Source organism: Pongo pygmaeus, chromosome 9 (genome assembly GCF_028885625.2).
Source record: "Pongo pygmaeus isolate AG05252 chromosome 9, NHGRI_mPonPyg2-v2.0_pri, whole genome shotgun sequence".
Lineage (NCBI taxonomy): Eukaryota > Metazoa > Chordata > Mammalia > Primates > Hominidae > Pongo > Pongo pygmaeus.
The window spans coordinates 39,065,848-39,078,537 of record NC_072382.2 but is presented as its reverse complement, the minus strand read 5'-3'; the positions used below and the strand labels follow the sequence as shown (position 1 = coordinate 39,078,537).

Sequence of the window (12,690 nt, the reverse complement as noted above, 5' to 3'; positions counted from 1 at the left end):
CACAAGCTTCTCTGTCAAGTACTGGGGATATAAGAGTGAACGCGAAATAGTTCTTATTCACAAGGAGATCAGAGTCAAATGAGTGAGATAAACAAGTAAACGAGTAATTACAGAAGCGTATGGTAAGTGCTATACTAGGGTAAGCACACCTCTTCTCATGTATATTGGTACTAGGTTAACAAAGTCCATCGATGGACTATAACACACAAAAAGGAGATTTTCTCTCATCAAACCTAATGACACGAATTGTGATTTTCCATCTTACCTACTCTATTCCTTAATCAAATGAATTAGCCATATTAGACTCTGTGGTGAAACTCAGGAGATGAAAAAGCAGAACAACAAGTTTCTATTTCTGATAACAGTATATGGGAGATGAGAAGGAGGTGAAGAAGAATTGCAAAACAGTGAGCTCCTCAAGGACAGGGACCATTTTTCTGTCTTATTAATGTTTTTCTCCTGTGGCCTCATTCAGAGTCCAGCATAAGAATAGGCATTGAATCTGTTAGTTTTTTTTTTTTTTTATCTTGTGTTCTTGATTAAATCAGGAGCCAGCTGTTCTTACCTAGTTTGTGCATTCCTAAGATAACTCTGTTCCTTGCTCTCTGATCAGTGACTTTCATGAGAAAACCATTTTTGCTTCCTCAGAGGCACAGGACTTTTATTGTCTTTAAGCTTAATAATTCATAGAACCTTGTTAATCCTTCGTGGTTGGATTATTTTTTCTTATCCATGTGTCCCATTGCCAGTTGATGTTTTGTTCTTACTACTTTAATTTCCATTATCACATACCATTTTATTTTAATTTTTATATATTTTGAGACAGAGTCTCACTCTGTCGCCCAGGCTGGAGTGCAGTGGTACAATCATGGCTCACTGCAGTCTCAACCTCCCCAGACTCAGATGATCCTCCTGCCTCAGCCTCTGGAGTAGCTGGGACTACAGGCATGCACCACTGTGCCTGGCTAAATTGTAGGGTTTTTTTGTTTTTGTTTTTGTTTTTTTCGTTTTTTGTTTTTTGTAGAGACAGGGTTTCACCATGTTGCCCAGATTGGTCTTGAACTCCTGGGCTCAAGCCACTTGCCTGCCTTAGCCTCCCAAAGTGCTCCCAAATCTTTCCCTCCTAAAGGAATTACAAGCATGAGCCATCGTGTCCGGCATCACATGCTATTTTATATTCTTTTGTTTCTTTTTAATTTCATTTTACACGATCTGCTTTGACAGCCTTTCTTCCTAAAAATTACAGACATGAGGTACCAGTATAAAGGAAGGATAGCCCTGGAAGTTTAACTTATCTAAAATAAGGGAAGATATGTGCCTTTGATCCCCCAGAGAAGTACCAAAAAAGCTCCACAAAACACATTGCTCATTGCAGACCTCTTGTTATCTCTTGGTCCCTAAAGATGGGACTTAGTGAGGTTGACAGGACCACATCTAGAAATATCTTCCAGGAAATCCATCAGACATAATCCAGGTCAGAATTCCCCAAACAAGAGTAAGAAGGCCCCAGAAGGAAAGCTTCATAGATTAAGGTTCCCCTATTATCTTTAAGACCATCTATTCCCAAATATAGCTAAAAGCTCTTATGTCCATTCTGCATGACTTTATGACATTGGCAAGGCCAAAGTAGATCTTATAAAGAAAAGCTTGTCTGATTGCAGTGGTTTTAATTTGTCAGCTGCAGATTCATATATACTAGGGGATATACTTAATGTGAACATGATTTATATAAACTTGAAATTCTATAATACAAAATACTAAGAAATTATCACTTTGGGTGAATGCTTTGAAAATTGATTTCATCAAATGAAAGGAATTAGGAATCTCATAGTTTCACAGCTAACTAACTAAATGAATTATAAATTATGTCCATTCTTCTGCCACAGGAAGGTGCTATTTTAGCTAGTAAGCCAAAATGTCTAACAAACTTTAATGTCAAATTAACCAATGCTGTTGTTTATATTAGAACTACATGGTTATTTCAGATACTATTTTGTTATTTTTTTGGTTTTGTTGTGAAACGTTCCATTTTCATTAATTTTACAAAACATATTTACTGAAAATAGTATGCAAACATTTATTGAGCTTTCTACCTTTCTATTATTTTATGAATTAAGAGATTCTGCATTAAAATGTCAATAAAATTAAGCAGTTATGTTGAACCATCATTTTAATTTCTGCAAAATATTAGAGATAATGCTAAGAAATTTTTTTAAAAAGTTATAGCAAAAATATCCTACAGTTCTTATTGATTTATGTGCTCCCTGAATGTTTACTTCCTATTTTACATGAAAATACATGTACACTAAAATGTATTTTATATTACATTTCTTCTTTGAGAAAATGAGTTTCGAATTATGCAAAATTTGAATCATGCAAGGTCTTCAAGAATACAACCTTTCTGACACTTCCTCCAAGTCCAGGCTCCAAAATATAAATAGCTGCATGTTTGTTCAGATTCTTAGAATACTCTGAAACACATTTCCCAGTGGCCCAAACTCTTTATCAGGAAAATGGACGAATTGAATAGCAAATGGTAAGAAGCTGACCTTCCTTTTCAGTTTTGATATTGACATCATGTTCCTGAGAGACCTGGTTGTTGGAAGATAAATCCCCTAGTGTCTAACATTCTCCATACTTTTGGCAAAGTAATTTTTGTAGAGGAAAGAACCATCACACTGATTTGGTTTACTTTAAACCACCAGGTTCTCAGTTCTCTGATACACGTAAGATATTATTTCTCTCTGTCTCTGATCTAGTTCCCTAAGAATATTAATCTGCTATGCCTGATCTTTATTACTAGGTGTTTAGATTACTGAAATGTGAACTAAGGTGCCAGCCTTGTATAATTAACTTTTCTTTAAGAAATATGCTAAGGAGATTAAAATGCCAAGATTGCAGTTATTTTCTGAGATCTTCATTAAGAACAAATCTGTACTAGAAACACTACTTCTCTATGGGATAATACTCTTCAGGAACATGGTTCAAAATCAAGAAATTTTGTATAAATCTATTGAACATTATACTTTAATATCTTGTTTGTATGCCAGTGGTTATAAGCTTAAGGAAAATTATATTTATTGGTTTATTTAGAAATTAGTAATTTTTGCCTATCTCAATTATTGAAGTAGATGGGACATACCTGTTTTGATATGCATGTTTTAAAATATGATATAAATAATATACATGTATTCTGTAGTTTACTTCTTTTATATATTCTAGACATGTGTCCCTTATTAGATGTGTGATTTGCAAATTTTTTCCCATTCTCTGACTTGTCTTTCATTTCTTGATGGTGTCATTTGAATGAGAAAGGATTTTTAATTTTGATGAAGTCCAGTTTATCTATTTTTTTCTTTTGTTGTTCACAATTTTGGTGTCATATCTAAGAATCTTTTGCAACATTCAAAGTCATTAAGATTTAGCCTGATGTTTTATTCTGAGAGTTTTATAGTTTGTACTTTTACAGTTAGGTCTTTGATCCATTTTGAGTTTGTTTTTGTATATGATGTAAGAGTCTAATTACATTCTTTTACATGTGACTATCCAATTGTCTCAGCATCATTTGTTCAAAAGGCTTTTCCCAATTGAATGGTCTTGGCACTCTTGTCAAAAATTAGTTGACTGTATAGGTATGGATTTATTTCTTGACTCTCAATTACGTTCTATTTTTCTCTATGTCTGTTGCTATGCCAGTACCACACTGTCTTATCATTGCTTTGTAGTAAGCTTTGAAATTCATAAATTTAAGTCCTGCTACTTTATTCCTTTTTTTCTTTCAAGATTATTTGGGCTGTTCTAGGTGCCTTGCAATTCCATATGAATTTTAAAATCAGCTTGTTAATTTGTACAAAGAAGTCAGCTGGAATTCTGATAGGGATTACATTGAATCTTAGATCAGTTTGGGTAGTATTGCCATCTTCCAATCTTTGAACATACAGTAGTTAAGTCTTCCAATCTGTGAACATTCAGTAGTTTCCCATTTATGTAAGTCTTTAATTTATTTCAAAAATGTTTTATAGCTATGGCCTTATCACTTCATTCCTATCTGTATATCCAAATGATCACGTGGCCTCATTTTATTTCAGTTTAAAGTATTTCCTTTCAATTTCTTGAATGCAGACCTATTCACAGTGGATTGTCTCACTTTTTATTTATTTTAAAATGTCTTTGAACCTTTATTTTTGAATAAATATCTTAGTAGACTTAACCTTCTTGGTAAATAGAGTTTTCTTGTCAACACTGTTTATGTTATTCCACTATCTTCTGGCCTCCGGTTAGCTCATAAAAAATTAGCTGTTAATAATATTTTTGTTCTTCTTTAAGTAATGAATTTTCTTTTCTGTTGGCATTTCTTTGTTGTTGTTATCTTTGGCTGTAGTAGTTTTATGATGTGCCTGTGTGCAGCTATTTTGTTTATTATATTTGTGCTTCATTGAGCATCTTTGAGTTAATGTTTTTCACCAAATTTGAGAAGGATTTTGTTATTATTTCTTTAAATATACGTCCACCATTTCTCTTTCTGTGTTCCTTGTTAAACTTCAGTTATCCTTATGAGTTATGAAAGGTTTTTTTGCCACATAGTTTTAAACCTTGGAAGAATATTTGGGAATAAGAGGGGGAAGTATGAATATGAAATGCCACCACAATTTTCCAAGAAAACTTAGTTCACTAAATATGCACACAGCTACACAATTCATTAGATTTACAGTGAAAAATATTAATGTTACCGGTCTTCTTTTCCTATCTTTACAAAATTTGTTCTAGGTGCATTTCCTCCTTCTGCTATTTATGCACGGAAAGACTTACTACAGCGATCTACCCATATTGCCACCAAGACTTTCCAGGCTGTTCGCATATTTGTGAACAATGAGCTCAATGAACTCTACATGGGACTGAAGACAGCTCAGAAGTTTCTGAGACCTGGTGGTCGTCTTGTTGCCCTCTCCTTCCATTCACTAGAGGATCGCATCATCAAAAGATTTTTGCTTGGAATAAGCATGACAGAAAGATTTAACCTAAGTGTTAGACAACAAGTGATGAAAACATCGCAGTTGGGTTCAGATCATGAAAACACGGAAGAAGTCTCTAAGAGAAGAGCTCCTTTAATGTGGGAATTGATACACAAGAAGGTACTTAGTCCACAAGATCAGGATGTACAAGATAACCCCAGAGCGCGCTCAGCCAAGCTTAGAGCAGCTATCAAATTATAAGTTACCATCATCTTATTCTTCAAAATTTTTCTCACAATTTCTCTAATCTTTACTCATGTTATTTTCCTGAATGTCTTTGTATAGGTTTAAGTGTGGGACAGTCTGAAAATTGATAGCATTTAGCATTTCTTTTTTCTCAAAAAGAAACTGTAGGAAATACATGACAGAGAAAGTTACACTCAGGGAGCAGCAGCACCTCCAGACTGGAAAAATGTGTTAATCTTTGCATCATATTGGACTCTTGAAAGGCAATCCTTCCTCTGGCCAGGAAATTTTTTTAAAAATAATACTATGTTGTGTTTATCTAAATACATAAACTCAAGCTGCCAAAGAGGAAGATATTGTAATCGTATCTGCATGTCCTAAATTTTGAATTTAGATATTCCAATTTGCATCAGTCTTTCTGTGGCTCAAATAATGATGATTATGGAATGAATTTTAATGTCCCTACTTGTGAATAATTAGCTTTCTCAAATGTAGGCTTTTTACAAATTTTAAATTTTAAAATGTTAGTTTAAATGTGTGTTATACTGATAAAATTTCATCTTTCAAATTATAGTATATTATTTTAAAGGGATTTTTCAGTATGATATGGGCCATTTTGTTCATATATTGCAAAGTAAAAATGTAAAATCCTTACAGAGAATTGTTTCACAAACTTATATTTCATGTCAATTGTATTTATTTTAATAACAGCTCACAATGCCTTTAGTAAGTAATAAAGTCTCTTACTAGAATCTTGTATTTTTTAATTGAGCTAATCAAAATAATTCAGCCAAGTCTATTTGAAATAGAAAACTATCTATTTAATATAGTAAAATCAATGCTCCCTTAATGTTGTTACAAAGATATGGTAACTGTAATATGGGTAAAAGTTTATTCAAGAAAAGAGTACTTGGTAGAAGATTCTTTAACAAATTGAGGAGATTGATTCATAATTCACATGTCAACTTTTTATAGTAATATGTACTTCTAATTTATTATTTATACTTGAATTGTGACCTGAAAGATGAGTTGGAGATAATTAGTCAAAGGGCACATGGAGTATGGAAGGCGGCATGTTGATTAACCATACATAGAAATAAATATTCTCTTAGTTATCCTTGAAACCATATTTATACTATTAATTTGCTCAGTGTGCTTTTTTCAAATACAGAAAAAAGATTTTCCATTATAGTTACAAATTTTAAATTGGTGAATCCAAGTGAATGAAATATCAGCATAACTATATGGGCAAAACAGATAGAATTAAATGCATGAATTTTCCTCAGACTTATTTTATCTACCTCTGTAATATTTAACTTTAGTACCCAGGTTGTTCACTACTTCTGCTTTACAGGCTTTATTTAAATCTGAACAATCCTACAGGGAAATCAGAATTAGGAAAAAAATCTGGAGAACAATATGCTTGAAATAGAAACAAGAGAATGCACCTAGGTTAATTCCCTGAATCCTACTTGAACAATGTATAAATTTCTCTTTGCATATAATACGTATTTGTGAATGAGACGTATTTCCAAAAAATTCTCATCTCTGTATGTGATTGGAAAATAAAAGATCACATTTGTATATTCAACAATATTTCACCTATTTCATAAGTCATTTTTTCCATCCTGTATAGTATGGGAATTATTTTTTATGTTAAATAGAAACTGAAGGTACTGGGTTGAACGGTGTCCTCTCCAAAATTCATGTAGTTCCTGGAGCCTCAGAATGTGACCTTATTTGGAAATACTGTGATTGTGGTTGTAAGTAGCTAAGATGAGGTCATACTGGAGCAGGGCAGGCCCTTAATCCAACATGACTGGTGTTCCTTATAAGAGAAGATAGGGCGGGCATGGTGGCTCAGGCCTGTAATCCAAGCACTATGGGAGGCCAAGCCAGGCAAATCGCTTGAGGCTCAGGAGTTCAAGACCAGCCTGGCCAACATGGCGAAAACTCATCTCTACTAAAAATAAAATTAGCCAGGCATGGTGCCTGTAATGTCAGCTACCCAGGAGTCTGAGGCACAAGAATCACTCAAACCTGGGAGGTGGAGGTTGCGAGATCACACCACTGCACTCCAGTCTGAGCAACAGAACAAGATTCTGTCTTAAAAAAAAAAAAAAAAAAAAAAGGAAGAAAGAGAAGATAGAGACACAGGGGAGAATGTCACATGAAGCTGGAGGCAGAGATTGGAGTGACACATTGTGGGAACCCTCAGAAGACAGGAAAAAAGCGTGGAATAGATTATCCCTCAGAGTTCCAGTAGTTGCCAACCCTGCTAACATGGTTTTGCACTTCTAGCATCCAGAACAGTGAGAATGTATTTCTGCTGTTTTAAGGTACCCAGTTCGTGGTAATTTGTTATAGCAATCCTAGGAAGCTAATACTCTGACAGAAAAAAATCTTGGATAATATGCATGAGAAAAATCCTTCAATAAACACAAAATTGGTTTCAAAATGTTTTCATGTAAAAATAAATTAACTTTTCTGTAATTAGACTGTGTTTTATAGTAATTCTTGCCTGCTTCTTAGTCTTTGTTGTAGGATGCATAATAAAATACATGAATGAGTTTTAAATGGTTAGCTTTGGAGAATGGTTTTGGGAAGTTCATACAGTACACAGAAATAAAAGCTAATGTTACTATGAATGTGCATTACTTTTCTAATAAAATGTTTCTGAATCTCTGTCTTGACTGCCTTCTATGAATCGTTTTAACATAGTATCAATGTCATTGTGTAGTACATCGGTTCTTAACAGTTTTTAGTTCATTACTTAAGAAATAAAATGTAATAACTACAATTTTTAGATAAAATCCCTATTTTTATTTTATTTTTAAAATTGTATATTAATTACTGTGTTCTTTGAAGTTTCTAGGGGTGTTCTTGAAAGACGCTAATTATATCTATATGTCTTTTCTATTTCATGTAATATATGATATATTATTTGTGCTTAAATTCATTGTAGTAATCTATTTGTCGTGCTACAAGCAGTAGTTTATAAGAGAATACAGTACGCCTAATTAGATTTTTTAAATGAACTAATATTTCTTAAAATTCACTTGCAAATATTTGAAAATCATATTTTCTTAAGTCTTTGCAGAGTATTACATACCAGAGGTTTTTAAAATTTTTGTTTCTAATTTTTGTTTTTAAGAAGTAGAGATAATGAATCTGTACTGCAGACTTTTAAAAAATAATTTTACTTTCATTTGAAATCTGTCGTTCAAAAAGTATGAGACAGTTCTTAATGGGACATAATGGGTAAAAAAAGAAAAATATATGTGTATATTTATTCAAGCATATATTAGAAGCTAACTATTTAGGAAGAAATAAAAAAATACCTTTTTCACCACTCTCCCTCTTTTTATATACCATCCCTTCTCCTTCTCTGTTCACGTTGGTATGTAAATTTGAGGTGACATTAATTATGTTTCAATTTATCTCTAGAAAAAGAAATATGAGGTTATTTTGGCACATACCATGACAAACTAAGCCTTACATGTTAGAATCTTTTTAATAGATTAAAAACTAAATTAAAAATTGCTTCTGGTTAAAATTTTGTAAAATTTATTTTACTGCAATTATTTTTCTATTTAGTTTTCATAATTGCTTCAGTATTCTAATTGATATTTTTGTGGAGCAGCATTCTATAATAGACAGGGATAAGCATTTAAACATAAAGAGAATTTTATGAGGTGCTTGATAAATATAAATTTGAAACTCTGATCAAAGATATATTTTTCTCATAACCACAATGCCATATGTTTGATGTTGATTGAAGTATGGTTTGTAAAAATCAACCCTATATTCTAAAGAGGCTGGGTTGTATAACAAACACAGCTATTTTTATATTATTTTCTCAAATTTTTTCTGTTTATAGCTACTATCTCCAACTAATGTTTGGTAACAGGATGATCTGCAGGAATGCTAAGAGAAAGCTTATATATAAATTATTTTTTTAAAGTCTAGTTGCAGCGTAAAATTTTAAAACATTTAAAATGAAGAATTGTACAACATACAATGGTCATAATTTATAATGCTTTTCACTGACTTTTTGACCACCTCACTTCCTTCTCTTATAATCTGCCCAAATTATTAGGCAACAAAGTAAAGAAAATTTAATATTTCAATATGCACAGCAGGAGATTGTGTCTTTGGTAATGTTACTTTAAATACTGAACAAGTTTTCTACCATTAGCTGTTGTCCTATTAAATATATCATTGCTGAAATGTTAGAATACAAAGCTGAAATCAAACAAGAGGACATGCTCCACTTCTGATTCTTGAATAATTATTTCTGTTCGTTAAACCCCATCTTTATGCTTTGACCAATAATACTTGTCTGCCTTGCACAGGTGAAGATTTGTATTATTAAGCCATCAAATTATAGGATTCCTCATAATTTCACAGGGAAAAGTACTATTATTCAAGTCTTACAGGTGCTAAGTTGAGGAGAAGACCATATAGTATTGTGAATAACGCTATTGGCTGGGGACTCAGAAAACTGAGGGTTTGAATTCTGGGTCTGTGTATAATAACTGAATGTATGAACTTGGACATCCTATTTAATCTCTTGAATTCTCATTTGTTTCATTTTAAGATGTGGATATTATTGGTACTTTCTCATGTTGCTGTGAATCAAATAGAAGATAAATGTTTATTAACTGAAAGTTATAAGAATGAAATGAGATAATGCACTGCTGTATTTTGGAGATGGTTTATTTGACCCCTCCAAATCTCATGTTGGAATTTAACCTCCAATGTTAGAGGTGGTACCTAATAAATGATGTCCGGGTCATGGGGAAGAGTCCTTCATGAATGGCTTAATGCTGTCCTCATAGTAACAATTGTTTTTGCTGTATCAATTCCCAGAGAGCTGGTTGTTAAAAAGAGCCTGGTTCCTGCCTCTTCTCTCTCGCTTCCTCTCTTGCCTTGTGATTACACACCAGCTCCCCTTTGCCTTCGACCATAAGAGGATCCACCCTGAAGCCCTCACCAGCAGCTGATGGTGCCATGCTTCTTGTATGGCCTAGAAAACCATAAGCGAAATAAACCTCTTTTCTTTATAAATTACCCAGCCTTGGGTATTCTTTATGGACATAAAAATGAACTGAGACGTGCATGTAAAGCAGTTAGCACAATTCTGGACGTATAGTAAACACTCAGTGAGTACATAGTGCTATTATTTTGCTGGAAAAGATTTACCAAAATCTAACTTACATTTCTGGATGTTATGGTTAAAGATGTCTTTTTTTTCCCCCTTAGTAGTTTTAAGTGCAGTGTCTGCATCACTAGCAGCAATTGATAGGGTTATAGTCTGTTATGTTATTTAGGAATTTCACTCCCATTTATTATTTATTAAACACTCCAAGTATTTGCTACACCTTGACAGGGTATATAAAACACAGTCATTGCTCTTGTGGAGTTTCCATTTATAAGAAAAGATGGGATAAGAGGAACCAACTGCTGAAGTTATTTGGCATTCATTTAGGTAAGAGAAAGTATTTGTCCTACACCTTCATATCAGTAAGGGGCCAACCTACAGAGTCTTTATAGTCAGATTCTCCAAAATACATATTGGGGGGAAAAGGAAATGAGTAATTTGTGAGATATTAGATGGAAGATTGTTGCAGGACTATGAAAGAGTTTTCTAATTCTGCACTCTAAAACCAGTGAGAAGAAGCCAATAAAAAGGACCAATAAAAGTGTGTGTTGCAGGTCTTAAAGGGAAAATAACTGGTGGAAGATAGGTGGACTACATTCATGCACCACTTAACATTTTAGTCAACAATGGACTACGTATACAATGGTGGCCCCATGAAATTATAATGGAGCTGAAAAATTCCTATCACCTTGTGACATCTTAACCATTGTAACATCACAGGGCAACGTAATAGTCACATGTTTGTGATGATGCTGCTGTTAACCTGCACTGCCAGTCAGTACAATATATAATACTTGGTGATAAATGGCTATGTTTCTTTTTATGTATTTACTATATTTTATCATTATTTTAGAGTGTACTCCTTGTACTTATTTTTTTAAAATAAGTTAACCTCAGGCAGGTCCTTCAGGAGGTATTCCAGAAAAAGGCATTGTTACCATAGGAGATGACAGTTCTATGTACATTATTACCCCTGAACACCCTCCAGTGGGACAAGATGCAGAGGTAGAAGATAGTAATATTGATCATCCTGACCCTATGTACATCTAGGCTAATGTGTGCATCTGTGGTTTAGTTTTTAACTAAAAAGTTTTAAAAGTAAATTTAAAAATTAATACAAAAATATAGAAAAAGGATATAAAGAAAATGTTTTTGTACAGCATGTTTGTGTTTTAAGCTCTGTTATTACAAAAGAGTAAGAAAGTTAACAAGTTTATAAGGTAAAAAAAACTTACTTTAAGCTAAAGTAGTTTGTTATTGAAGAAATAAAATTTTTTATGTTTTAATTTTAATTTTTTTTAAGAGACAGAGTCTCACTGTGATGCCCAGGCTGGAGTGCAGTGGTGGGATCACAGCTTGTTGCAGTCTTGAACTCCTGAGTTATATAGAAATAAAATTTTTGTAGAAATAAAAATGGACTGAGACATGCATGTAAAGCAGTTACTAGGCCCAATACCCTAATCAACAATCAAGCAGTCCTCCCACCTCAGCCTCCCAAAGTGCTAGGACTATAGGTGCAAGTCACCACACCCAGCCAGAAAAATATTTTTTATATATTTAGTGTAACCTAAGTATGCAGTGTTTATAAAGTCTACAGTAGTGTGTAGTAATGTCCTAGACCTTAACATTCACAACTCACTGACTCAGAGCAACTTCCAGTCATACAAGCACTATTCATAGTAAGTGCACCTTTTTTTATCTTTTATACCGTATTTTTAGTATTTTTACTATATCTTTAATATGTTTAGATACACAAATACCATTGTATTACAATTGCCTACATTATCAATACAGTAACATGCGTACAGGTTTGTGTAGGCTATATACCATTTAGCCTAGGTGTGTAGAAGACTATACTATCTAGGTTTATGTAAGTACACTGTTGACACAAGGATATCGCCTAATGACACACGTCTCAATGCCTGTACTTAGAGCTGATCTTTCCTTTTACAGACCCAGAAGTAGATGTTATCAGAACTGGATTCCTCTAATTCCCACCCCCTTAACTTTCATCTGGGCATTTATAAATCTCTTCCTTTATCCCTACTTTGTACACCTGTGTTTCAGCAGAAAGCTTATCTTTGCTTTTTTTTTTTTTTTTTTTTTTTTTCCTGTCTTCACCAAGACTTGGTTCGGTCAATTTTACTTGGACCTACAGTCTTTAAGCCTTTCTTTGCTAGTGTCTTTCCCTCAGTCTGCAAACATTTTCAAAAGGGCCCCATGCTAAAAGCAAACCCTTGACTGTTTTTCTTACCAAAATACCACCTATTTTCTGTTTTCTTTCATAACTTGATTTCTTAAAGAATCTACACTGCCTCCAACTCCTAA

General features: G+C 33.4%; 1 protein-coding gene across 6 annotated transcripts in view; it reads left to right on the top strand.

The window, feature by feature from the left end:
• Positions 1-7,342, top strand: part of METTL15 (methyltransferase 15, mitochondrial 12S rRNA N4-cytidine) — a 231,915-nt gene extending 224,573 nt beyond the window's left edge. For 5 of the 6 annotated variants that reach the window (XM_054438066.2, XM_063671038.1, XM_054438065.2 and 2 more), the window contains one exon: positions 4,768-7,342. In XM_054438066.2, coding sequence (XP_054294041.1) covers positions 4,768-5,213 — 446 coding nt within the window. In that variant the 3' untranslated portion in view covers positions 5,214-7,342. Of the gene's footprint in view, positions 1-2,457; positions 2,530-4,767 lie in introns of those variants that run through there. The other variant, XM_063671039.1, reaches the window with a different exon arrangement.
• Positions 7,343-12,690: the final 5,348 nt, after the last annotated feature.